The 27066-nt window shown below is 33.7% G+C and overlaps 3 protein-coding genes across 3 annotated transcripts; 2 read left to right on the plus strand and 1 right to left on the minus strand.

Moving 5' to 3' along the window:
* Nucleotides 1–9341: 9341 nt before the first annotated feature.
* Nucleotides 9342–18628, minus strand: LOC136812950 (uncharacterized). The gene is made up of 17 exons (XM_067069457.1): nucleotides 18193–18628; nucleotides 17347–17769; nucleotides 16953–17184; nucleotides 16667–16779; nucleotides 16439–16516; nucleotides 15977–16170; nucleotides 15741–15847; nucleotides 15456–15613; nucleotides 15238–15313; nucleotides 14944–15065; nucleotides 14618–14778; nucleotides 14333–14436; nucleotides 14115–14222; nucleotides 13871–14021; nucleotides 13600–13718; nucleotides 13360–13450; nucleotides 9342–9905 (listed from the first exon to the last, which is right to left on the minus strand). The coding sequence occupies exons 1-17, from the start codon at nucleotides 18626–18628 to the stop codon at nucleotides 9342–9344; spliced, it is 3237 nt and encodes a 1078-aa protein (XP_066925558.1).
* Nucleotides 18629–18933: 305 nt separating this feature from the next.
* Nucleotides 18934–22066, plus strand: LOC136812951 (uncharacterized). The gene is made up of 7 exons (XM_067069459.1): nucleotides 18934–19057; nucleotides 19807–19946; nucleotides 20283–20418; nucleotides 20825–20869; nucleotides 21539–21577; nucleotides 21746–21781; nucleotides 21969–22066. Exons 1-7 carry the CDS (start codon nucleotides 19009–19011, stop codon nucleotides 22064–22066), a joined length of 543 nt encoding a protein of 180 aa, XP_066925560.1. The 5' UTR covers nucleotides 18934–19008.
* LOC136812905 (uncharacterized) lies at nucleotides 21259–25487 on the plus strand. Its single transcript, XM_067069426.1, has 14 exons — nucleotides 21259–21348; nucleotides 21539–21577; nucleotides 21746–21781; nucleotides 21969–22062; nucleotides 22301–22329; nucleotides 22463–22513; nucleotides 22756–22816; nucleotides 22977–23041; nucleotides 23549–23674; nucleotides 23902–23948; nucleotides 24246–24314; nucleotides 24435–24643; nucleotides 24881–24978; nucleotides 25264–25487. The coding sequence occupies exons 6-14, from the start codon at nucleotides 22477–22479 to the stop codon at nucleotides 25443–25445; spliced, it is 894 nt and encodes a 297-aa protein (XP_066925527.1). The 5' UTR covers nucleotides 21259–21348; nucleotides 21539–21577; nucleotides 21746–21781; nucleotides 21969–22062; nucleotides 22301–22329; nucleotides 22463–22476; the 3' UTR covers nucleotides 25446–25487.
* Nucleotides 25488–27066: the final 1579 nt, after the last annotated feature.

Genomic DNA, 27066 nt, shown 5'->3' on the forward strand with positions numbered 1-27066 from the left:
TATACTCCTAATAATAATAAATAAAGGAGTCAAACAAATCCAACCAAAACTTTGGCGAAACCTCGAAGGCATTAAAAAGGACATGGAGGGAGATGGAATCGGAGCTAAGATTAGTAAGTAAATTTCAACCATAACTTTATTTCAAAAGAACATTAACTACATAACTAAAAAAAATATAACTAAAAACTAAATTCACTAGAAAAAATAAGATAAGATACCACACTACCTCAAACTACAGGGCTTACACTTGCCGAAATTTATACAAAGAAATACTGGGAATTATATTTATTATATATTAATATTTATTTTACATACCACAATTATCTTATTTTTTCTATAGGACTATAATTCAAGAGCAAAAAATGGAATCAATTTGGACCCTTGTGAAGTTGTTAAAGAGACGGAACGAACACATCAAATCGTGCGGAAAATTGTTCAAATGTTCTGATTGCAATCAGTCATACAATACAGAAAAGGCACTCAATGGACATAAATCTGCAAAGCACAGCGAAAAGTTTCAATATGAGACATGTAAGAAATGTTTTGAAAACTTTTCAAAACTTGCAAGACATAATTTGAGGCATGAAAAATCTGTCCCGTGCGATATTTGTGGTAAAACATTTGGAAGAAGAGATAACATGCTACAGCAAATGATGATTTTTTAGGGTTTTAAAGGTGTTATTATTTTCCACTACCCTAAAGTTATTATTTTTCCTGGGTTCTTGGCGTTTTTTTGGGATATTTTGTATTACTTTTCATAGAGGTACCTGCCTTTTTGGCAGATGGAATATTCGATTCAACAGCATTTGCAAGCTTATGCTTATTCTTTTTAACGTAATTCTTCGGTTCGGTAATGCTCTGAGTTTGTTATTACTTTGTTTTTTGGTAACTGCCAATTAGCGAGACTCGTCTTGAAACTGCAGTGGGCTGAACTTTGATTTTTCCTCTGTTTTTACCAACGAAAACTTGTCCGAAGCTTTGAAGTGCGGGATTTCTTTGTTTTGGGAGAATTTACTATAACGGCCAAGAAATTTTTCCATCGATTTTCGAAATTCTACATCGCCATTTTCGACTACGTTGTGATAAAACAGATCAAATGACTCTAAAACTTTAGACACGTGTGTGGAGCATGGGTTCGAGTCCAAATCTTCGTCAAAGTTGGCATGTGTATCGCTTTCGCGTTCACCGGGTTCTGTTTTTCTTTCTCCAAAGATATTTACAGCGTTGTCTCTGCTAAAGCTATTGAACTTTTAACAGGACAATGGATAGAATCGTAAAAATGAGGCTCAAGGGAAGACCCAATTGCTATTTCTGTCAATCTCTTTCTCTCTCCAGGATCATTAACCAGTAGAAAATTAAAATACGACTCCTGAAGCTTTGACCATAAGAGAAACTGGTACCAGCATGTTGACCCATTGATTCCTTGAGGACATTCGCATCGACCGATTGATGTGTCAACGTGATAGATTACATTTGAATCTCGTCTACTTACAACAGTAAAAAGACTGGGAGCGATTTTTCGAACGTTTTCGTCCACATTGTAGTCATCTATAAGAAAAGAAAGAAAAAACTTAATATAAAAGTTCATAAGATATTGTTTGAGCCTAAAAAATTGGTTGGTCCCCTGATAGAATATCCCAGACTATCCTTGCCATTCAACTGAAATCGAATGTCTCAATAACTCGAACAATTTCTTTTACCCCTAGGCCGTTTGATTTAAGCAGACACTACTATATTGTTTTTAGTGGCTGCACAAAAATGACTGGTAAAATAAATTAAACCACAAAGTACGATAGACTGAATTTGGCTCATCAATAGAAAAGTAGTATTTTTAATAACCCTGGAATAACGTATTTGCCTCCTTTGTACCGGTTACTGTATGTGCCAGCAAAGGTTCCATCTGCTACTGATAACAGCCGTGTTTTAAAATGTTGTTCAAAATCACTCATTAGTTTATCGAGTAACATATTTACATTGAACTGGCGTTGTCTTCGCAGAATTCCATCCTTTACGAGTCAAAGCATCTTTGCGGTAGCACAAAGCCCAGAACCATTCAAGTTTTGCAAGGTCCTCGAAATATGCGGTACAAGATGCGTTTTGCTCGACTGCTTCTAGTTCCATGAGCTCCTCGAATTTTTCATCTAGATCTTCTTTTGTTTGAGCATAGACAAGGGATCTAAACAATTTCATAATCGTCACACGATCATCTTTACTGACTCCATGCTCCTTCTCAAACAACCATCGCCACACTTGCTGGAGGATGTGAAATGTACATAGGTACAGAACTGCTTTGGCCAGGCCCTTCGAAGACAACTCAAACTCATCACAGTTATCTGCCATTATCAAATCAGGGCTGGAAGAGCCGTAGAATGAATGTTCGGGTAAGATATTCTTCAACATCGAAAACGCCTCATCCAAGGTGTGCTCTTGCTCATCACTTGTAATCAATATACCTGTTGAAGTATAGTTTTAAACATAAATCAATGGCTAAAATCTCTGGAGGGGCCTTTACCTTTTCTAAATTCTTGCCTCAATGATTTTCAATTTTATCCCTCCAAAAATTTTGCCTTATTTCCTCCCGGTCGAAAAACTAAATATTATGCTTTTGATCTACTCTTGGGTCCACCAAACCACAGTCCCACCCAAGAAAATAGTTATAAGATAAACCCTACTCACCTAAAGGCAAAGCTCCAGCCACTGAATGCGTGCAAAGTAGAAAGAAACGCAAATTATGCTCTTCCAAATTCGAAGTCGAATCGACAAACATCAGTTCCGAAGATTGCCTTACCTGGAGTAAAATGGTAATAACATTAATAGCTAATCCATGTTTGCTTTAATGTTCTAAATCGCATAAACTACATATAGCTTGATTTTTTCTTTGGAGGAAAGAATCATGTTCAAACAAATAATAAAAATACTTTCAAGGGGATCAAAGCCAGTACACATTTTTTAGAGCATAGTGGAAATACTGGAAAGGAATCTAAAACAAAAAAACTGCTCTTTGCTAGTTCATTATTTGTAATATTTCTTCTTACCATTTTATGAACTGGAGACATCAATGGTGTAACTATGGCAATAATCAAAGCTGATCCATCTTCTTTATCGTATATTTTATAATCGATACTCATATCCTCATCTTCTTCTTTTAATATGCGAATCTTTTCCCCTAACAAAGCAAACATTTCAGTTCCATTTTTACCACCAAACCTTTCAACACAAAACTTAGCATACATGTTATTAAAGTCCATTCGTCTAGGACAACAACTCCTGTCAGCTTTTTTGTGGTGAAATTCAGTGTCATGCCAGATTCAAAAAGCACCTTAATAGAATTTTCTGTTTCCACTGATATTGCTTTAAAACTCAATGCATGGAGAGAATTTACGGAATGGTTGTGCTTATGTTCTAGAACTATGCTACAGCAGAATTGAGATGAATCTATGACCCGTTGACGCAACATTTTTTAGTATTTTTATTGACATTTGAAATGGACAAAATGTGTTTCTAAATCTTTTGGTCGGTTTTTTCTCTAATATCGACTTGGCATCTCTTGTCTTTTCATACCTTGTATCATGATAGCATCTATAAAACACTCTTTCTGTAGAAATACTTTTATATGTGTTCTTTTTTCGTAGCTTGATTGATGTTTCACCGGTATATTTTGTATATGTTTTGATGAATCCGTTTAGTTCAGCAAAATTTGAAACATTACACTTGATTTCGATATCTGTTTGATTATACTCATCAGAAGAAAACGAGACTATTTCATGTTTGAATCCAATTTCTTTGAAAATATCAGCGATTAAATCTCTCTCCGTGTTATTTTCAAGTCTGGCTAGTATTATGTTTTCGTATATTATCTTCACGAAATATAGATAATCGTCACGAAATAAAAAGTATTACAGCTTGGCCGGCAATTCGGTTCGAAAAAATTGTGCTACTGATGAACGAATTTCAAAAAGGTCTTCGGCCGTTAACCATATGCTCTAGAGAATGAAAATGGCTAAGTTTTACAGGTCTTCGGCCGTTAAATAAGGTCTTCGGCCGTTAACCCAGTACGGAAAAATGAAAAAATCAGGTCTTCGGCCGTTACGTCAGGTAACTTACTTGGGAAATCCAAAATCAGGTCTTCAACCGCTGAATCAGATCTTCGTCCGTTGACGGAAAAAAATCCGCAGCGTCGGGTCCATTTTTCCAGCAGAGCACCCCCTTCGGTCGGCAAGGGTAGTACCCCCCCCAGGTTTGAATGTCCAAGAGAACAATGAAAAAAGTCATTTCTAACGTATTTCTTTCATCAATTAAGGTAACGGTGAAATGTATTATATGTGATGCACCTGCAAGAGCATTTCTCAAACAAACTATAAACCATACGGGTTACCATTCCTGTGAACGCTATTACATCAAGGGATCTTGGGATGGACGGGTCGTTTTCAACTCAATTAAAGAGGAGGTGGCTAGAACAGACAATGACTTTGTAAGAAGAGCTTATAGCAAACACCAAAAAGGCAAAACACCCTTGATAGAGGCCGGAATTAAGTGCATAAGTCAGTTTCCATTGGATTATATGCAATTAGTTTGCCTCGGGGTTGTTAAGAGGATACTGTTTTTCTTAAAAACTGGACCGTATCGACGCCGACTTTCAGCTTCACAAGTGCAACGAGTTTCTGAAAGACTTGATAGTCTTAGTGGTAAAATCCCTACGGATTTTGCTCGCCAACCAAGAGGTTTAAAAGAGTTAAAAAGATGGAAGGCAACAATTTTCGTCAATTTCTATTGTACACAGGGCCTGTCGTACTTTCTGGAATTTTAAATCCAACCAGGTACACTCACTTTTTATCTCTCAGTGTTGCAGTTTCTATTCTATTGAGTTCGGATTCAAAGAAAGGGAATCATTATCTTTGATATGCTGGAAAGCTATTAAAGTATTTTGTCGCAAACTGTAAAAAGCTTTATGGGTCAACTTTTACTGTTTATAATGTTCACAATTTGCGGCACATTGCTTATGATGTCAAAAACTACAATTGCAATTTGAATGAAATTTCCGCATTTCCTTCCGAAAATTTTCTACAAACTCTGAAGAAAATGATCAGAAATTCAATAAGCCCGCTTATTCAAGTATCGAATAGATTATGTGAATCAAGAAGCCTATTTCCAAAGAAAACAGCCAATAGAGTAAAATTGTCTGTCAGACGAAAGGATAACTGCTTTGGAACGAAGCGATCGCTTGTTTTCGAAAAACACATCAAGGCAAATAATGACGTTATTTGTAACACTGTGAGGTTTAAATACCTTAAACACTTGTTTTCAAAACCGATTTCTTCTGACAAATTGAATATATGGTTCATGAAAGGAAACATTAAATTTCAGGAAAAGACGCTCAAAAGAAGTGATTTTATATGTAAATTTCTTTGTTTACCTCATAACAATGGGCATGCGCTATTTCCTCTTCTTCATGGAAATGTTTGATTGTTTATTAATTTTATAGAACCAATTCGCAATGAATTGATGAAACACTTTTCTTGCTCGGAACTAAGAAATAAATAACATATTTCCTTTATTTCCTATCATAGGAATACTAATATGTTCTTGGATCAGGCGCTGTGAGATACTTTGTTTCCTCTGTGCATATTCACGAATATCTGTATAAAGGTATTCTTTTCTTTTCGTACTGAAACCTTTTGGATTGACAATTTTTGGCAAATCACTAGTAATTTTTTCAATTGGAACATCTCCAAGGATAGATACCTTTACCGGTGCATCACCTAGTTTCTTTGAACAATATACTATGCCTTTCTCTTCCGAGGACATAGTAAAATGGTGATATTCTAACATGTTGTCAATCGGTTTAAATTTGTACCCTGTATGGAAATGCTCTGTCCACTCATAGGCTGGAACATTGACTTGCTTATCATGAGTTCCCACTAATTACCTGTATTATTGTCACAAACATCTCTTAGATCATACAATGATGACACCTGAGTTCGTCGTAATTTCTTTTTGAATGCACCAAAAGCCCTGGAAAATCCAAATTGGCAAAAGATTTTTATAACTCAAAGCCTAGTAGAAAAAGCTAGTAGCAAGCAAAAGAGCAAAACGTTAGTAGCTAGAGTCATTTTTCCCCTTACAAGTTAAACCCATCTAGGTAGGAATTTCGTATAAATGTGTACACAGGGAAACTGAAAAAAGACAAAGAAAGATGTAACATCATGAGTACCTATCGCAGCTGAACTTGGTATGACCAGCTACCATAAAAGAATATTCCAATTTCTCATGATATCCATTGATGATTCTCCACATTAGATAATGAATGGAAGCATTGTTCTTGTTTTGGCCTAATAAGTTGACGAAAACATTTTTTTAATTTTGGTTTTTTAGTAGAAGGTATTTTTTAGTAGGAATTAAAAAAAACCTTGAGCAGTCTATGAAAATCTTCTTCAATGAATTTTCTGTTTACATTTTTTGGAAAATGAACATTTAGTCTTTCACTTTATAATTTTATAAAAACAATGCTGCTAAGAATTAGGAGACACAAGCATAACATACCCGAACAGTTATCAGCATGTAGATAAGTTTCAGTTTCACCAAAATTGAAATTCTCCAAAAAGTGGTGGACGTAGCTGATTGTGGCATTTGCACCTTTCCCAGTGCTGTTTATTTCATCAATGAAATAACAGTACTGGATGCCGATTCCGTCATTGCAAACTCCAAATAGACCACATCTACGCGGAGTTTTGAAAAAAATTGGCCCAGGTTGTTGTGGGTGATAAGGGTAGTGAACCTGTTGTGCATAATCCCAAGAAAAATGGACAATGCCTCTAAACGAACATTTAGGTTTGCTTTCTAATGCATTAAAACTTTCTGAGCTTTGAACAAGAATTTTGGCATGTTCCTTTGCCTTTTCTACTTGAGCTCGATAATATCTGATTTCTTCGGCCGATTGAATAATATGATCCTCGTGTTCACGAAGGACTTCATCATATTCTTCATCTGCTTCAGTGTGATTACCTGCTGCATTTTTAGCACGAGCTCTAATCAATTTAGTATTGCCCTGCTGGCAAGTCCAGCAGAGGTCAGCCATGGTCTTAGCAATCTTAATGTTGGGCAGATGTTTTTTCCATAAATCACGAAAAGAACTAAAACCCATAGGACGAGTGTCGATTTCATTGCAAGCAGTAAGGTAATTTTGATGAACTGATTTCTTAGTATGATGTGATGGAATTAGCTGTATTGCACCATCTTCATCTTTATAATGAGGGACTCTGCCAGGCAGGTAATAAGCATTAACCTCAGCGAAATTTTTAAGAAAACTAACCACGTGCTCATTTGTTGCTTGCGAAAAAGTGTTATGTGGTAAACGTCCCTTATTCCCATGTTCACGAGCTACCGGGCCTTTCTCCTCAAAATGTTTACACAAAGTATTAAGAACTGAGGAAGAAATTGCCAAACGAAATAAAAAGGTCGCACGCACGACAAACACGTTTTCCATAAAGAAGATACGTAGTATCGCCAGATTTTGGTTTGTTTGCTAAAATGAAACCTAACACTAAAAAATCCCTCTCAGTGCTACTCAACTCTAAAATAGTGTCCCGAAGTGCGGCGATTTCATCCTTACTAAATTGAAGGCAGCATTGTTCCTTCTGAGGTCCAATTTTGCAACCACAGCCATTTGTCCAAAATTTATCCACTTTTTGTTCTTCTTCGACGTCAAGAGGTCTTTTTTCAGACATTTTAAACCGTAGTTCTTACTCTCAACAAAATCAAAAGTAAATAAAGCTAAATGATCATCAATTCAAAAGTCAAATACTTCAACATTCGAAAGCAATACATGGGTTCGAATTCTAAACGTCATCGTGGACACTGATTGACACTGAGTCACATTCATGTATTGCCCACCCTCAGCCTAAGTACTGGTTGTCAGAATTCTAAATTTTGATTGGTGGATACAGAAAAGGATGAACAATTAAAAGTTCCTGGTCGCTAAAACTCGAAACTTGATTGGTGCAAACTCAAATGTCGTTCCCATGTCGTTCTATAGTTGTGGAAATCAAATACAAGTCTCGATACTGGTCGTCAGAATTCTAAATTTTGATTGGTGGATACAGAAAAGGATGAACAATTAAAAGTTCCTGGTCGCTAAAACTCAAAACTTGATTGGTGCAAACTCAAATGTCGTTCCCATGTCGTTCTATAGTTGTGGAAATCAAATGCAAGTCTCGAATATCATGGACACTGAATGACGTCACATTCACATTCATGTAATGCCCACCCTCAGCCAAATTACTGGTCGTCAGAATTCTAAATTTTGATTGGTGGATACAGAATGGATGAACAATTAAAAGTTCCTAGTCGCTAAAACTCAAAACTTGATTGGTGCAAACTCAAATGTCGTCCCCATGTCGTTCTATAGTTGTGGAGATAAAAATAAAGCCCCCTATAAAAGCGCCGTCGGTCGCCATATTCTTTTCTCAGTGTTTTCTTATTTCGGTGCTGTTAAATTTTTTAAGATGGCTACAACAACTCAACGTGTCATGCGAAATCGTGAAACTTTGCAACCATTGCCTGATTGGGCGTCGGAAGAACGATTGTCCGTAAAACCGAATCATTAAATTGGACAGTCCGAGGCGAGAAGTGCGTAATAAGGAAAGACGGTGCAGAATTTCACGGCAATATATTGCAGATGAAAGGTAGTTAAATTATTTGTTGCTATAGGGGGCCATCCATATAGTACGTACGCAGTGAAGGGGGTATAGCAAAAGCGTACATCTATTGTTTAAATGACAACGTTTCTATTGGTCTCAGCGTTCAAGGGGGGAGGGAGTATCAAATTTTTGGAAAATCTTTGCGTACGTACTATATGGACGGCCCCTAAATGCATTCACTTTATAAGGACTAAAAAACTCAATGTCGATTTAAAAAGAAATTTTAACCAGATAAGGAAAAATATGGGGAATTAACCCAAGGATAGGCCAATAAATCAACTTTACATAATATCGAGAACAAAAAAGGATTTCTTCCTTATATGGCGAGACTGCTATGACAACCGATAAAAATTTACATGCTCGTGAAAAAAACTTAAAAAGGTTATTTCCCAAATTACTCTCATCATTGATATTGACTATTCTATAATGTAGAATTATCAAATCGATTTTAAATTTTGAAGATTATTTCATCTTACTAAAAAAAAAGGAAACCCAAAGTTCTAAGTCTCAAAGATGTTTAATGACGATAAAATGGGGTGCCAAAGTACTCAAAATTCTGGAAATTATAAACTAGTTTAATCATAAATTTGATATATTTACATGGGTTTTCTAAACTAATACAACTCCGAAATTGATAAAGTGTCATTAGCTACTCGACATTTCCCCAGCCGTCAAAGGATCGAATGTTATTTGTCTTCCTTTATCTGATTTGTCTTTTGATTCCTTTTTTAAGCACGATTTGCCAGGAGAGGCGAATGATGGCACTGATGGAACGGATGGAACTGAAGTTTCTGTTGGTGTTTCTGGTTCGATTGGTGTCAATTTTATCGGAACAGGGTCATTCGCATGTCTCTCTGTTTCTTCAATAAATTTAATTTGTGCTGTAGTTAGTCCTGATTCGTTTCCACTTGTACTTGGTCCTGGTTCTATGTTTCCACTGGTACTTGAAGGCATAGACATTAAAGGAATTGCCGTTCCATCTTCGCCTCTCCTTCGATTTATCTTCTCCTGAACGATGTCTTGAATTTGTCTATTGCACAGAGCTCTGATTAAGCAACGTCCAAATCTTGGGCAAAAGTGGTTGAACACAATGACGAAGAAGAGTATTGATATGCCGGACGTAAATGCAAGAACATAAGTCAGCACGAGGCAGGTAGGGTTAGGCGATCCATTTTCATCTATCATTTTTATTTGCGTTTTGACGATAATCTAAAGAAAAATATGAGAACGTAAGTTTGAATACATAAATAGCTATTAATTAACTCTAAAGAATTCAAAGACATAGTATATTTATTGCGCGCGCAGCGCGTATCTCGTTTGGTAAAATGTGCGCGCGATATACTAAATTGCCCTATATCGCTAAACTTTTTTGTTTCGTGCATTGCTACATGACTCTCGTGTTTCCTCAGATCGCTCCGTTTTCGCACTAAATCCTCATATTGCAGCAAGAGAACTTCTATGATTGGTTTGTTTTCCCCGTTTTCCCGCGCGTTTATTCATTTGAACCGGTTGCTATTGCCTACCTACAAAAAACTTTCTCTTCTTGCCAGCATAGTCCTTCTTCTGCTGGTTCAAGAACAAATTGTCTAAACCTTCTACATGATGATTAAACTGCTGTCAGGCTGTTGCCAAACTATAGCCTAGGGAAGTACCACCTTCGCACAACAACTGTTGCTCCTTCACAATCTTTCTTTGGTTTTTGTGCTAGAGTTGAATTGGATCATGATTTTTGTGTGATTGTCACAACACAAAAAATGGTTTTAATGATGATGAAGTTTTCTTTCCTTTTGAAAAAGAACAGCAGGATGGTATTTTCAACTTTCAGAACAAACTAACTGCATTTTTGCCTGTATATTTATATAAATTGTGGTGACAAGGCAAGTGACTGAATATGCCTGAATATTTGTGGATAAATCTGAAAAAGAAACACTGACTGCCAGCATCAAAGAAGAATCGTTTATGGTCCTTGCCTTTGTTTCCAAGTTATCCAAGTAAGTAAGTAAAAAAATTTGAACCTGGGAGCGAAATTGACTGATTATTGATGATTGAATTTTACTTGGTGCTTCTTCTACAACAATAATGACACTCATCCAGTCATCTGGTAAGTGAAACCTCTGTGTGAGGGAAATTCTATAGCGGCCAATTTACAAATTTTAAAACGCTACTTTTGCCATGAATTTGGAGATTTTCTTCAACTTGCTATTAAAACGTGGAAAACTTTTGTCGTGAACTATTAACTTTTCCTTTACATGCGTTTAAATGGGGAAAATTTTTGTCGTGAACTATTAACTTTTCCTTCACATGCATTTAAAATGGGGAAAACTTTTGTCGTGAATTATTAACTTTTTCTTCGCATATGCGTTTAAAATGTTGAATATTTTTGTTATGAATTCGGAGATTTTCCTTTGCATGCGTTCAAAATGTGGAATACTTTTGCCATGAATTAGGAGATTTTCTTCAACATGCTATTAAAACGTGGAAAACTTTTGTCGTGAACTATTAACTTTTCCTTTGCATGCGTTTTAAATGGGGAAAACTTTTGTCGTGAACTATTAACTTTTCCTTCCCATGCGTTTAAAATGGGGAAAACTTTTATTGTGAACTATGAACTTTTCCTTTGTTTGCATGCGTTTAAAATGGAGAAAACTTTTGTCGGGAACCATTAACTTTTCCTTCACCGTGTGTTTAAAACTTGGAAAACTTTTGTCGTGAATTATGAACTTTTCCTTCGCATGCGTTTAAAATGGGGAAAACTTTTGTCGTGAACTATTAACTTTTCCTTTGCATGCGTTTAAAATGGGAAAACTTTTGTCGTGAACTATTAACTTTTCCTTCGCATGCGTTTAAAATGGGGAAAACTTTTGTCATGAACTATTAACTTTTCCTTCGCATGCGTTTGAAATGTGGAATATTTTTGTCATGAATTTGAAGATTTTTTTCAACATGGATTTAAAACTTGGAAAACTTTTGTCGTGAACTATTAACTTTTCCTTTGCATGCGTTTTAAATGGGGAAAACTTTTGTCGTGAACTATTAACTTTTCCTTCCCATGCGTTTAAAATGGGGAAAACTTTTATTGTGAACTATGAACTTTTCCTTTGCATGCGTTTAAAATGGAGAAAACTTTTGTCGGGAACCATTTAACTTTTCCTTCACCGTGTGTTTAAAACTTGGAAAACTTTTGTCGTGAATTATGAACTTTTCCTTCGCATGCGTTTAAAATGGGGAAAACTTTTGTCGTGAACTATTAACTTTTCCTTTGCATGCGTTTAAAATGGGAAAACTTTTGTCGTGAACTATTAACTTTTCCTTCGCATGCGTTTAAAATGGGGACCCTTACAAATTCAGAAAAATTCAAAAATAATACAACGATAATCAGATGATAATCCGTAAAACCTGCCCATTCAGATATAATCGAATGATAATCCAACGGATTATGAGTTTCACTACTGCATTCAAATATAATCCAGGCATATTCCAATGGATTATCAAACCATAAGTTTTTTTCAGACATAATTCAGACATAATCCATTGGATTATTGTTCGCAAAGATAATCCAGAGATAATTCAGGCATAATTCAGTGAGTTATTACCAACAGAGTTTCATCTCAGCTAAAAGTTTTAGGATAGGCCATTGAGAAGTAGCCATTCAGACATAATTCAGACATAATCCACTAGATTATTCCATGTTTGAGATAGAACTGACGTTTCTAAAAATTGTCTACACCACACTAAATGCAAAAAATTGTCACTAAACAAACTCAGGGCATTGTATATTTTGGTCTCAGATATAATTCTCGAAAGAAGAATGGTATGATAAAAACTAAAACCTTTTTAGAAAAAATCATTAAAAAACGATACCCAAAGTGAAAGGATTATAATATATTGCATTATATATGCAGTGTAAGTATCTAAATATTTATAATTGCCAATAACACAAACTGATGTATAATATTTATTAATAAAACCATTTAAAGCACATTCAGAAATGGTTTTACAAATAAAGAAAAAATACCTGTAATGCTTGTACAGTCACATTCAATTATCATGAACTGTTGTGAGTAAAGTTCATTGCAAAACCATTTTTGTCATTGCCAGCAATTCTAATGTTTTTATTGTTCTACTATTCTTTTTAGTTTACTGAAAAAGAAAAAAAAGAAATTGTTATATAAATCACAAAATGTTCATGAACCTTCCAGATCAATATGTAAAAAAGTGAATCTCCTCAAAATCCAAACGATGAGATAAGAGAAATTGACAAGTTATATTTTTCCTGGGGCGTCAAAATATTAAAATACTCTCCACAATATGATATTTATATACCAACTTTATTTGTACTTATTTTCATGCATACTAATCTTTGCGCTATTGTGCACCAGTTTCTGTTCATGCAAAATATTGTTTCACAACCATACAAGAAATATAAAGTAAATACTACTATATCGCAAATTTTTACTTGTGCTTGGAATGAAGGTTTTGGTTTGTGCACAAAAAATATGTGCGAAAAATTACATCTAGATACGCAAAATAAGATACACACAGAAATTGGTACGGATAAAGTACAACCACTTAGATCTATAAAGTACGATTTGAAATTAATATAAGTTATAAAAAATATTATCTTTCTCTGTAACCATAACTAGTCACTTTCAAACCTATTTACAAAGTCAATAAAATAATAAGTTTTTCTTTGTTCTACACAAACCTTCTTTTCATTGATTGATTCTGTTTTTACAATAATTTTCTTCTCGGTTCTAAGAAAAGAGAATGGTATTAGGTAAATATAAACATGCAACTTGTCGTTTTTGACATTAAAAAGAGTTCACAACAAAGTACTGAATTTGAATTTCTCTTAATTTTTTAAAATATTGGAACCTATAATTAGTCACATCAAACGTTATACCTTTTAAAAGCCTTGATATGACTAAGTGAGATAATTTTCTTGTCCATAACACCACATATATCACTTTCCATTTCTTTTAAAACCTCAACTACTGCAAGGGTTACATTCTCATCTTTCCCCTAATAAGTAATTAACGATTTATTAATTCTTCTGTCAATTCACCTTCATAAGTACTTTTTGACCCACTAGGACATTTTTAAAAACATCCACCTTAATTGTTTACCAATTTCATTAGTATAAATCAATTACCATCTGATGAAACTATTCGTACCTTCATGAAAAATAAGACCAATCCTGGCAAAGTTTGCTTTTGATAATTAACAATCACAGCGCTATTTTTCCTTGCTGAGGATCTTCCATACTTCTCAGATTTGATGTATGAATTCCCAAATTTAATCTTTTGAAATTCAAGTAATTCATCCCTGGTAATGAAACAGAGAAAGAAAAGTTAAGGAAAATTTGTTTGAAAAATAGAAAGTTGAATAAAAAGAAAATGAAAATACAGTTACACATACCATTGAATCATGCTCGAGACACAAGTTTCACATTCAAATGAAAGCACAGATTCAGGTTTTACTTTCATGAATGGTCCGAAGCAGTTTTTCGAAGTATTTGAAATATTCCTAAATTTGAAAAATAAAATAAATACATTTTGTAGGAATTCAGAGAGAAGATTAGAAATGTTTTAAGGACATCATCCAAAATAACTATAGAGAGATGAGAGAAATCTTACTTGTTTCCACACAATTTATGAAAGAACTCTCCCTCTGGTGTGAAACTTGACACATTGGATCCCCATTCCACAAGTCTCATATCCATATTCACTGCCTGAATAACCTGTTAAGGAAAATATATCTTTAGAAAATATCTGAAATAAAAATTGATATTTCTTTGTTTGTTATCTTTGTATCAATAAACGAATCCAAATAAATCCAGATATCATCCTCTAAATTCAAAAAGCTCATGAATATTTTTGATATGAAAAATGCCACTGTTACATACACTGTTGTTCCCTAACCTGTTGCTCAACATGTTGTGTTCCATGAAATAGATACTTAAAGTCTGAATTCCAATTCTCATAGTTGAATCCAGACATTGATGCCCATAGGGGTCCATTGATTCGGACTTGTTCTCCATAATGGGATACATTGTGAGTGTTTGCTTTGCATTCCCCTGTTCCTAGAATAAAAAATTTAAAATCGAATTTTTAGTAAAAATCTAATTTTTAGTATATACTTAAAATCTTGCCTTTAACAGTGGTAGAGACTAATTTTTCGATTCAGACCACATGTTCAAAGTGTATAGGCTTATAGATTACAAAAATGTTGAAAATATGATAACTACCATATAACAAATCCATTCTGCCCCAAAACAAATGCAGGTGTTCTTCGGCAAGATCTATTTCAGAATAACTGACTTCTTCTTTTTGGAGAAGGAAAATACCATTTACCAGAAGCAAGTAGTGACTGAAATGTATGAAAACAATACCATTAATCTTTTGGAAAAATAAATCTGACATTTCTTGTAATTGATCGTTTCACAAGGCATAAACAGAATGATCTTTCAAGGTAAAAATATTAGAGGCATTAAAACTTTCATGCATAATAAATACCTACGTAGTAAATTTTATTTCCTTACCTGTAAAATTTGTCAGGCAGATAACCTTTCAATAGGATTGGGCTGTAGTACATCACCCAATTTCTGTATTCATTAGCTAAAATAACAAAACAAGTGCTACAGATGTCTGTTTACTTTAATCTATGTTATGCTCACAGTTACTAGAAAGGTGCTAAAGAAATTGTTTAAAACTTGTGCATAGCTTTCTAATTTTTTTTGAGTAAGCACAATATGTGTACCTTTATAGTAATTGCGATGGGAAAGACTTCGAGGGAGGCGTGAAATTTCATCGGGAGGCTGGACTTTCAGTAGCTTTTGATCAAGTGTGTTGATGTATTTCCCCAGATACCATTCTTCTTTAGAGTGAGAAGTATCAAACCAAAGTCTTGTGAGCGATCTAAAAAATTAAAACGGTTTGAAATAGACCAAGTAATTAAATACACACAAGTTGGAATGGAAGGAATAATAATTCTTCAAACATTTATAAAGTTAGAAAAAATTATAAGACAGATGGCATAACTAACCTAGCAACTCCAAGAAAGGTACCATGCATGTAGTCAAATGGAATGTTCCAAATGACATCGACAAAAGGTAGTTCACCCAATATTGAATATCCTCGAACACCATTAACCTGAAAAAATAAAGAGTTTGGGGTAATTTCATAAAGCAAAAGGTTTTAGTATTTTAAATATACAAGTGCTTACATTTTAATAAGCAAGAAGCTAATATATATACAGTATAATACAAAGAAAAGTCATACTGTGGTTTGAGATTCAAGAGCAACAGAGGCTTGAGCAAGGGTCCTTTTCCAGTCCCTTAACTTCACTTCTTCCTCGAACGGGAAAGCAATTTTTGAACCATTTTTGGAAGTTGACACATTTTGACCCTTGATTTCGCAACAACTGCACCCAAAATATCCATTGAACTGGACTGTTTCTTGCACCAAGCACTTAGCTAGAATAAAATAAATGAAATTTATAGTTCATGCTAGCTCAATGTTAAAACAAAATGTTTTGATTGGCTCATAGATTAACATACTGTGGATTAAAATAGTGATAAAAGCATTCAGTTTTCGTTTGTTTATTTCGCTGGTTTGTTCATTCTATCCTTGTTTTTTTATCAGCCCTTCAGTGGCAAAGACACTGTCATGATAATCAATTATTATATCAAGATTATAAAGGATAAATGAATTTACTATCTATTCCTGTATAAATTTTCATACCTGGAAGATCAAACAGTCCTCCAATAACTAATATTCTGACAATCTCTTTTTGGCCATTAAAATATTCCATAGAAGTTCCTAAAAAATGGGTATTATTACAAATTAATTTATTATTTATTTCATGTTATCATAAAACATTCAACAAAAAAATACATAATAGTGTACAGGGCCCGCTCCACAATTTTCAAAGTGGTTTTACACGATATATGAAAGTCTATTTTGATTTACCTTCAACAGCTAGAGATTTCAGACTTTCTACAATAGGGCGAAGGAATGTTCTCATAAATGGTTTTTCATAGCCAAACCACAAACCAGCAATGATTCTATTCTTTTTGGTTTTCCTAAAAGTTTCAATTTTAGAATGCTTAAAAACAATAAAAATAATTTCAATTCCCAATTCAAAATATCTAATCTATTGGCTTAGAAGACACATAGTAATTACAACATCCACACAACCTTCAAATCCAACCCCTTTCTGATCATTCAGTAAAAAAATTTATAAAAAAGTTTTTACCTGAACAATGGTGGTAGTTCATTGATTTTAAGATAAACAGGCCAAACAGAAAAGGAACTGCTGTTAAAGAGGCTAACTCCATCTGTATTCATTTGACATGTTAGATTGAGTCCATCTTGTTTGAAATACCCCTGCTTGATTAGCTCTTGGTATGTTCTTGCATCGCCGACATCTTTTAGAACAGACGTTGTATTTAAGGCTGGTTTTATCAAGCATTCCTTGAATCCTGGTCCTATTGGGATTTAAAAATTAATAACATTTGATCAAACAAATACTTAAATGCTAAAAAACAAATTGTCAAAAGCTCATATAAAAATAAAGGACAAAACCTTAATAGAGTGGACAAGTAATTTAGGAACAGATTTTGAATTAAGATATAATTTGATGATCATACTTTTGCAAATTTTACTGAGTTGATTTTCTATCGAGTTGATTATGAAATGGCCAAATTCCTTGTAGCCACAACTATCACACGTAACTTGATCTTTATCTTCAATGTTGCAATAACAGTTTTTACAATAAAAACATTTTGTAATATCGCTTTCTTGTGATGCAAGACTTGCATGAAGCTGTTGAATACTTTGAGGAAATTTATTCGGCTTGCGAAGGTGAAGACTGGTAAGGTGAAGTAAATCTTTTAGAGCAGCTTTAGTCAAATTATGTCTCCTAGCAAAAGCAAGATGAAGCAACAAAGAATTTTGAAGGGTCATATTAGTTCCCTTGCAAATTGGTTCATCCACTGTTATTTGTTGGCTCTCAAAAAATTCATCAAAATCATCGTTATCATATGCGTCATCTTGTTCGTCAAAAGTAAAATCTGTTGAAGAGAAAATAATATTTTACATTTTTAATTTAAATGGGATAAATTTTTTCTACTAAAATTATGGAGATAATAAAGTTCTAATGTTTGGCAGGGAAAGGATAAAAGTTTCAGCTGTTGACGGTAAAAGAAATCAAAGTAATGTGTCTTTCCTTTTTGCTTTATGATTTTGTTGTCGAAAAATTACTTCTTCTTCAGTATAAAAACATCAAGGACACATTACTTAGGCTTAGGATTTCTGGCTTCAATTTAAGAAAAGAATATAAAAAACAAACACTTTGCAGCAGGCTTATGCTTAAGTTTTAATATTATTATCTTTCAATACCTACTATTTATATCTGTATATTTTACGTTTAAGATCACAAAGATAATACATATTGTATTGTATATGTGATAATTTAATTTTAGAACTACACTTACTATGAAAGGTCTTGTTATTGTATTCATCCAATGTCTGATCATTCACGGTATAAATATCTTTTGACCATATTGATAATGGATTGGTAGATGAGACTGACGAAGGTTCGTTAGATAAGTGTTGTTTCTGTTCCTCCTCTCTACTTTCTTCAATTTGGTTTGTGGGTGGGACTTGTTCCAATGAGAAACATACACTATCAGCATCATCATCATTCAGATTTTTGTCTTTGTTGTAACTACTAGCAGATTTGCTATCAGCAGGTCTTGTACTTTTTTCTTCTTCACCAGAACACGATGGGGATGTTGTTGTTTCCGATACTGATGATGGAGATGATGATGGAGTGATTCTAACTAATTTGCTGTTTAATCCATTTAATGTCTTCTGCGGATTGCACTCCAAAAAATTTGAAAAAGCTCTTTTCCTATCACCTTTTTCCATCATCCAGGCATTAATTCTCCTTTAAATTAATCAAATCGTTATAGCTGTTATAGCCAGTTTGTTGAAGTAAAATATGTAGTCTTGATTAAACACTTTTCTGCCTACCATCTTTATCTGCTCTCCTTCGCTAATAATTTTATTGATTTCGCTCTCTTTTTGAATCGATTTTTAAGAAATAGTTATAAAGGAGAAGAGCAAGTTTTTCTCACGGTAAACGATAGATATGGGACTGGAAAAGGACTGGCTTGTTGTTTATTCGTCTCCCGTAAATTTGACGCTGATTCCCGCCATTTGACTTTTCTTATCATTGATCTGGGAAAACGTGCACGAAACGCTGTCATAATTCATAATCATTATTTAATTGGATAATAATTGATATCATGTCATCAAAGAGAACTGTTGTCAAGAAGAGATTAGATCTATTGGAAGGTACAACTATTGTGTTCATGTTGTTTTGTGAGATTTATATAATAATACAGGACTTTATTATTAATGCTGTGGTTATTGCATCATTATTCATGTGAGTGCTTGTGAGATACAAAAAGTAAGCTTTTCAAGACTTGAAATATAGTTATATGAAAAGTCATTTTATCACAATTAATATCTACTGTCAAGTTTGCCTAATCCTGACCACCCCTATCTACTCTCGGGTACCTAATAGCCGGGGGGGTTGGAATAAGCAGGGGGGTTGGAAAAAATCTCAAAATTTAATAAGCGGGGGGGGGTTGGAATAAAAATGTCCTGGGTGGAAAATGTTTGAAAAGGAGGCTAATACAGCAGAATTAAGACAATAAAGGGAACTTTCAAAAACATTTTCCCAAAAATTAATAAGCGGGGGGGTTGGAATAAGAATGTCCTGGGTGGAAAATTTTCGAAAAATTAATTAGCGGGGGGGACGGCTATTAGGTACCCGAGAGTAACCCTGACCTCCCCCTCCTCTATATATAATGCGGCAATCATAAATATCTTCATTTTTTTTTGCGTCCTCATTGGGTCTAAAAAGTAAGTGGGTCGTTCGGTCGGTTGTAAAAATTTTCGGGTTTCAATTTTTCCATCCATTTTTGGAGTGGAGAGGAATCTGCCAGCAGCCAAAACAACCGCGACCCCAAAATGGCGCATGTAATGATAAACAAAGTCAAGCTGCGAATTATATCTCTGTCTAATATCTAATTTCATAGATTCTGGTACACTTGCCACTGTCTTGTATCAAGATGGGCTGGTAAAAGTTGCTGATGTTAATTTTTTCAACTTTCTGAAGTCCACGCAACCAATAACATCATTTCCAGCAAATGATCTTGGGCACACAACAGGACTTAATGTAAGTGAATATTTTTTTTTACTGGATTTTTTAATTTTTTTAAATGGTTGTTGTTATGTTTCACATCACAACACAACATGAGGGTACCAGTATACACACCGAAAAGGGTCTCTATGATATAAATGGTGCAGTCACCCAAACAGTATAAATTCCAGGACTCTAATAGATGATGATATTGTCTCTGTTTGATAAATCTAGTCAAGACATCTTTTACTTTCAGCTTAATGTTGGTGCTTTTTTTACAGCAGGACTTTTTGCAGCATTTAGCATTGGAAGATTTTCAGATGTTAAGCTGCCATTCAAAAAGTCAATGCCCCTTTATAATTTCCCGTTTAGGTTGTCCCAAATAGCATGAAAGTCCCGTTGGATAAAATTTCAGAAGGCCTTACTGCTTTTGCCTACTATGATGATGGCCTATACTATCCTGCCACTGTGAACAAACTCAGCAATACAGTTAAAAGAAGAAAGAAAGGTATATATCAAATTAAATGTGTTAAATATACTTCAATATATCTAATAATATATATATGGTTGTGGTGCTATGTATAAGTAAGAAATGTTGCTCTCATCACTGATAAACCCCATTCCTTAATTTTGAGGTAAAACATTACTTTTTTGTCAGCGTTTTGCTTGCATATGGAACGTTGGATTTTCTTTTAAAGCGCAGGATCACTGATTCTGAAGTCGAGTGACCCTCTGGGTATCATACTCTCCATATTTCTTTCAGAACTGTAGGAGACCTGCCTTTTAAAAACAAACACAAAGCAAATAGGATTTTTTAACCTCTAAAAGGCTTATTCACACATACACTTTTTGAAATACAGGAGTGGTGATTGTATGCCTAGGCTACCAAGTTACCGACTTCATTTCTTTTTCAGACGACGAACGCAGCACTACCAATGATCCAAATAAAGAAAATAACAGTTTGTGCATATTTTCCTTACAACCCTGTCTCAGTGGGATATATTATTTTAGGCAGGTTGTAGTAATTCACTATCAACTTCCCATAGGTTTCTATCCTAATTCAGTAACATAAAGCAATAAATACAAATGGCTAAACAAAGGGGTTGGAAATTTTCTGAAGATCATAATATAATAAGCAGGGGGGTTTGGAAAACTTTCTTCTGAAAACACTGACAAAGGGCAAAAATAGGCTAAAATAGCCTAATTGAAGAAGAATGAAGCTGAATGAAGGAACTTTCCTTTGTCAGTCAAAATATTTTTTTCAAAATTAATAAACATGTCCTAATAAGGTCCGATGGTTGGAAAAAATCAAAAAATTAACAAATGGAGAGGCTGTTTATTCAGCACATGAGAGTAAGGTCTTAAGCTAATGTCTATCTTTTTTCATTACATATATATATAGAAACACCAAACAGTGATGAATCCAAAACTAAAAAAGGTAATTGGTAAAAATGCAGAGGCAGCTTTGTGAATATTTTTAGTTAATGGATATGTAAAATGTGCAATCGGCTTGTATTTTGCCTTTTCTTGAAATTTTATATACATATAACTGCCATCTGTCTCATACTATATATTGAATTAGATTTTTAGTGGTTTTTATTTTGATAACATTTCGTTCATTTCTACAGGAAGAGGAAGCTCAGAAAAAAAACCCAAGAAGAAGCAAGGTGAATTCATTTTCTTCAATTTGATCATTATTTATTAAAATATTTTCAAAATTAAACTGTGATTGAAATTGAAAATGGGATAAAAAAGATAATGTACTGTGGGATAATCAGAATTCTGTGAGGTTTAAAAAAACACAAATAATAGTATCACATTCATTGAATCTTTAGGTAGTGCCAGTAAGAACCATGTCAAGACAAATACTGGTAAATAGAAATTTGCATTGTTGATTTTGTACAGTATATTCTAATATGCTACTGTATCGCATAATTCACAATATTTGAAAATTGAAAAAAGAAGCTATCAAATTTGTAATAAATTTTCAACTTAGGATTTATTTAAATTGAAGAAATTTCTCATAAAAACGATTAGATATATTTATACTTTTTTCAGATACAGAAGAAAGTGAGATAAAAAAAAGGAAAAAGCAAGATGAGCAGGCCAAGAAAGAGGCCCAAGTCAACCGCAAACTTGTGGAATTAAACAGGTAAGAAATACAAATCAAAACATTTACAGCGTAGCCTAAAGGAAGAATAGCCTCCCCCTGCCCTATCAAATAAAAATAACCTTTCCGGTTGTTGACTGTCTGGAGCATGAATCTGGAAGATGTCCAATAAATTTTGATAGGAACTTAATGAAGTTAATGTTCTGCAAGTTTGGCAAGACTATTTCTGTATAAAGATTGAGGAAGGATGATGATTGAATGATACATTTTAATTTTTCAGAATATACCCCACAAACTTGCCATCAAAAGGTAATTCCTTATTTATTCAAATTTTACCATTGCAAATGAATAATAAGATATTCTTTATTGTGATGCAAATAAAGCCACATAATTATATTTTTGAAATAATACGCGCCTCTGATAAAACAATGTTTTATTTCAGAACAATCTTACGCTATGGAACTACAACCCATTCCAAAGACTCCAACAACAGGTACAACCTGTTTATTTTTAAGAAAATATTATTGATTATTAGAGATGCAATTGCTTGTCCAGTGTTATCTGACTAATCTTTCTGTTCTTGTCCACTTTCAGTGGAAATCTAGCTTCTGCGCAAGAGAGCTAATATAGAAAATTGATCAAAGCATACAGTATGAAGCAACCCCCTTTTCAAATTTTAAATCCAAAATCAAACTATAATCAACTAATTTGTATTTACTAACACACTATTTACAGAGAAAGGAATTAACAACCGTGATGATGCTAATGATGAATCATACAATAATAATAATAAAAAGTATTGTTTATTATTGTTATAAAATGTGCAGGATGTCTGAGTTCGTAACATAAAAACTTTAAGGAATTTTGAATTCTCTATCAACTTGCTTTTATATTTAATTTGGTTAATCCTGTTTTACTTATGATTGAGTGATGTTACTACTTTGTATCTTTTTCAGTCAAACTATACGTAAATCGCTCCATTCTAGCTTATCTGCTAGCAGTCCACCATCTCTACCAGGAGGTAATAGCTTGTTCTTACAATATCTCCATATTAAAGAAATAAAATTTGTTATTATTTACCCAATAAACCTGTAGCTTTTTACTCATGAAATCTAAAGATAAACTAGAAAGTACTCTAGACAGTTGACCACCAAAAGCTGGGTGTTCACTGAATAAAACAAGTTTGTTTTTAATTTGTCCATCACAAATAAAAGATCAGATATGTCTGGAATTCAAAAAAATGTATTGTTATTTATATGCACAATAAACAAAAAACAATTCCAGACTGTTACAGACACAATTTTTTTAGAAGCATGTAATTTTTGTTTGCGACCGACAATTAAGGACAAACTTGTTTTTTTTTCAGTAGACATCTAGCTGAAGTATGATATACTTTCCAAAATAAGAAATTATAATGATTAATTTTAGAAATGTAAAAACAAAAGGGAAAGAGATGCTGCCATGAAAGTAGGAATAATACTCAATGTTTAGCTTGATAAAAACAACAAATTTAATAATTTTTCTCTAGGTTCACCTAGCTCAAGACTCTCTGGTATTGGTTTTGGCATTGCAAGGAGCCTTGGTGTCACTTCTTGTGTAGATTGTGAGCAAAAGGATGTTCAGATCTTTAAGCTGAAGAACACCATTCAAAATTGTGAGTAAACATTTTACACTGCATTTTTTGAAACATTTTATCAAGTAAAGCAACACTGTGGAAATATGAAAAAGCATTTACAGCCATTTAATTAAATGGCTATTTTACACAGTATAATGTTTTAAATATGCTAGCGAATTATTCACTTTATAACTGTAAACTTTTCTAAAACCAATCAAAACAAATCTGAGACATATGCACCTGTGTATTATTTCTGTTGTCTTTAGATGAACAACAATTGAATGATAAAGACACGGTAACCACAGAACAAACAGTATGGATATTTTTCATTCAAAAATTTTTTCTTTAGGGAAGAAACTTCCATGGACCTTTGCGAATCAGAAAATTTACAAAATTATGATATGTGAATGACCTTTATAAAAAAGATCAATGTAAATGAAATAAATTTTGTACTAACATTAACTTGAAGGTGTTATTGGCAATGTTTATCTGTCATAATGAGTAAAAGCTATTTTTGTGTGGATATCTCCAGACCCTCCAGTAAAAAAGGGGAGGACGCTATTTGTACAAGTTTTATATTAGATACTGTTTTTATTCCCCTCTAATTTAGACTGCCATTATCAAAGCAAATGAGGAAAATGAAAACCTGAAGGAGCAAGTTCGCATCTTGAATCAGAGTGTAAGTAGTAGAAATATACCTTAGATCTTTTACATAAGGTTCAATTGTCTACTGAAAGTCGACCAGATATTTAAATGTACTTTAATGGGACATGCTATTATAAACCTATTGTCAATTTAGAATCAAGGACTACAGCAACAACTCCAACAGCAACAACTTCAACAGCAACAACCACAGCAGCAACCACAACAACAACAGCAACCGCCACAACAACCGCCACAAATGGTTGAATTATCTCCAGGCACTGGAGTGATGGTCATGCATGAAACCCTTTGTGTTGCTCTGTTGAAGCCTCTGGCAAATGATTGCCTTCCTTATTTGATTAGAAGGTTACTACTTTACTTTGCTTAAATTGCTGTATGGATATTATACATCTGTCAATAAAAAAGTCTTGCAGATTTTAATAAATTAAAAATCTTTGTAATTTAAGCCTATTACTAAAAAATGTTCTTGATTACTCATTAAAGCCATTTAATTGCATTGGGAATAATTTATAATAATTTTTATATACAGTTTGGAATGTGACTGCTTTTTTAACGGAAACAGTCTACTTTTTTTATCTTAAGATTCTTTACCCATCAAACACAGACACGTCTGACTGTGGAGGAGGAGGAGACCGACACTCACACCATAATTCCTCCTCATATTAAGCATGCTATTTTCCGTAAGTTGCTTTTTGTCTCTACTAACTCTTGGTAATCATTTGTTTGTTGGCAATTATTGTGAATTTTCTTGGTATCTAAAAGGCACTTTCGCTTCAAGATGATTTTTGAAGTACTTTAGGAGAAGAAACTTTTGTGGGAAGAAATATTCCCAAAATATTCGCATGTCACAAAAGAAAACTTTCGTACTTTGGACATTTCGCAAAAGTTTCTTTTCCTAACGTATGTAACATTTTCTGCATTTTAACTCATTCACAAAGTTTAATAACCAAATTATTTTTTTTCAGAATTTTGTCTTGTTAATTGTCAAGACAAGTTGGAACGTACAAAGAAGGGAGTCCAACCTCAATTGGTAAAATGTACACTGCCAAGATTAAAGGTCTTTTGCACCAGGACCTTTCAAATGGCAAGGACCTATCTGAAAAAAAGCAAAAGTCTGCCAACCAGGCATGAGTCCGGGAGATATTAGATAATGTTTCTTGAAATAATTGCGGTTCGCTCGCAACAACAGTTTTACACTGCTCCATATTTCTTTTCTTTTGTATCACATTTAATTTGTTACTATCTTGACACAATTAACTTGACACTGTGGTACAAGAACTCTACTTTAATGGGATAAATTTTCGCGGGGATTAAATTTCGCGGTTGAGCTCATCCGCAAAATTTTTAGATTTCGCGGGGATTAATTTTCGCGGATGGCACTATTGGGGGCATTATTTTCTCGATTTTGTGACTTTTACTGTCAAATCATGCATATTGGTTGTTGAAATACACATTATTTGCGCCTCTTTGATGCAAGTAACCATTCAAATAGTATTTATTTGACACATTTTGAGTTTTGTTTAGAAATATTTCGCAGATGGGCCTTTTTCAAATTTCCAATGGGACTTATTTTCGCGGATGACACCCAAATCCGCGAAATCCGCGAAAATTAATCCCCGCGAAAATTTATCCCATTAAAGTAATATCTCCTGGGCTAATGGATGAAGCATAAAGTTTTGCAAGGTTGCACTTTTGCATATATTAGAAATTATTTTCGCGAGCATAAACTTTTTTATTTATTTTTTAACTAGGAAAAAAGAAAAACTATGTAGATAGCTCAGATGTATATTTCTACTTAGTAACCAATTGTTTTTTGGTGATGAAAGAACTAATAAAAATGAAAATGAAATCAAAAATACAGTTCTCAACCTTGTCTTCATGTTAATATTTTAAATTGTTTAATCAATATTATTATTATACTATTAATCAATTCAACAAACAGTTAAATAATCAAAGTGACATTATGGCGAATAATGAAATTTGCATATTCTAATATTCTTTTTATTTCATTTTAGTGTAAAAATAAATGTAACAAAATAATTACTTGAGTATTTATACACTATTGTTGGTAAAGAACTTGCTTTTGAAATACAAGTTGCTGGTCATTTTCATTTTTTGTATCAAGTAAAGAAGATAAAGTGTTATAACCAGAAGAAAAGTGAGTGCATGTTTTATCTTTGTTCTGCTAGAATTAAATGATTAAATTAAATATATTTAAAATTATTTACATGCATGTGTTGTTCACAAAATATGTCTGATTATAATGACTGAATGACGAAAGGGTGGTACTGGATTATGTCTGAATGATGAAAGGGTGGTATTGGATTATGTTTGAATGATGAAAGGGTGGTATTGGATTATGTCTGAATGATGAAAGGGTGGTATTGGATTATGTCTGAATGATGAAAGGGTGGTATTGGATTATGTCTGAATGATGAAAGGGTGGTATTGGATTATGTCTGAATGATGAAAGGGTGGTATTGGATTATGTCTGAATGATGAAAGGGTGGTATTGGATTATGTCTGAATGATGAAAGGGTGGGAATGGATGGAAGTAATTCCTTGGATTATCCTTGGATTATCATTGAATTATGATAATACAGTGGATTGTTTCTGGATTATCAATGGATTATCTAAATCAAACCTAATTGCCTGACTTTGGCATAATTCAATGATAATAGAGAGATAATCCATTGGATTATCTCTGAATCATCATTGGATTATGTTATTTAGGTTTTGAAAGTTGATAATCCAATGATAATCCAAAC

The sequence above is a fragment of the Clytia hemisphaerica genome, unplaced genomic scaffold, assembly GCF_902728285.1.
Source record: "Clytia hemisphaerica strain Z4C2 unplaced genomic scaffold, Clytia hemisphaerica genome assembly, whole genome shotgun sequence".
Taxonomy (NCBI): Eukaryota; Metazoa; Cnidaria; class Hydrozoa; order Leptothecata; family Clytiidae; genus Clytia; species Clytia hemisphaerica.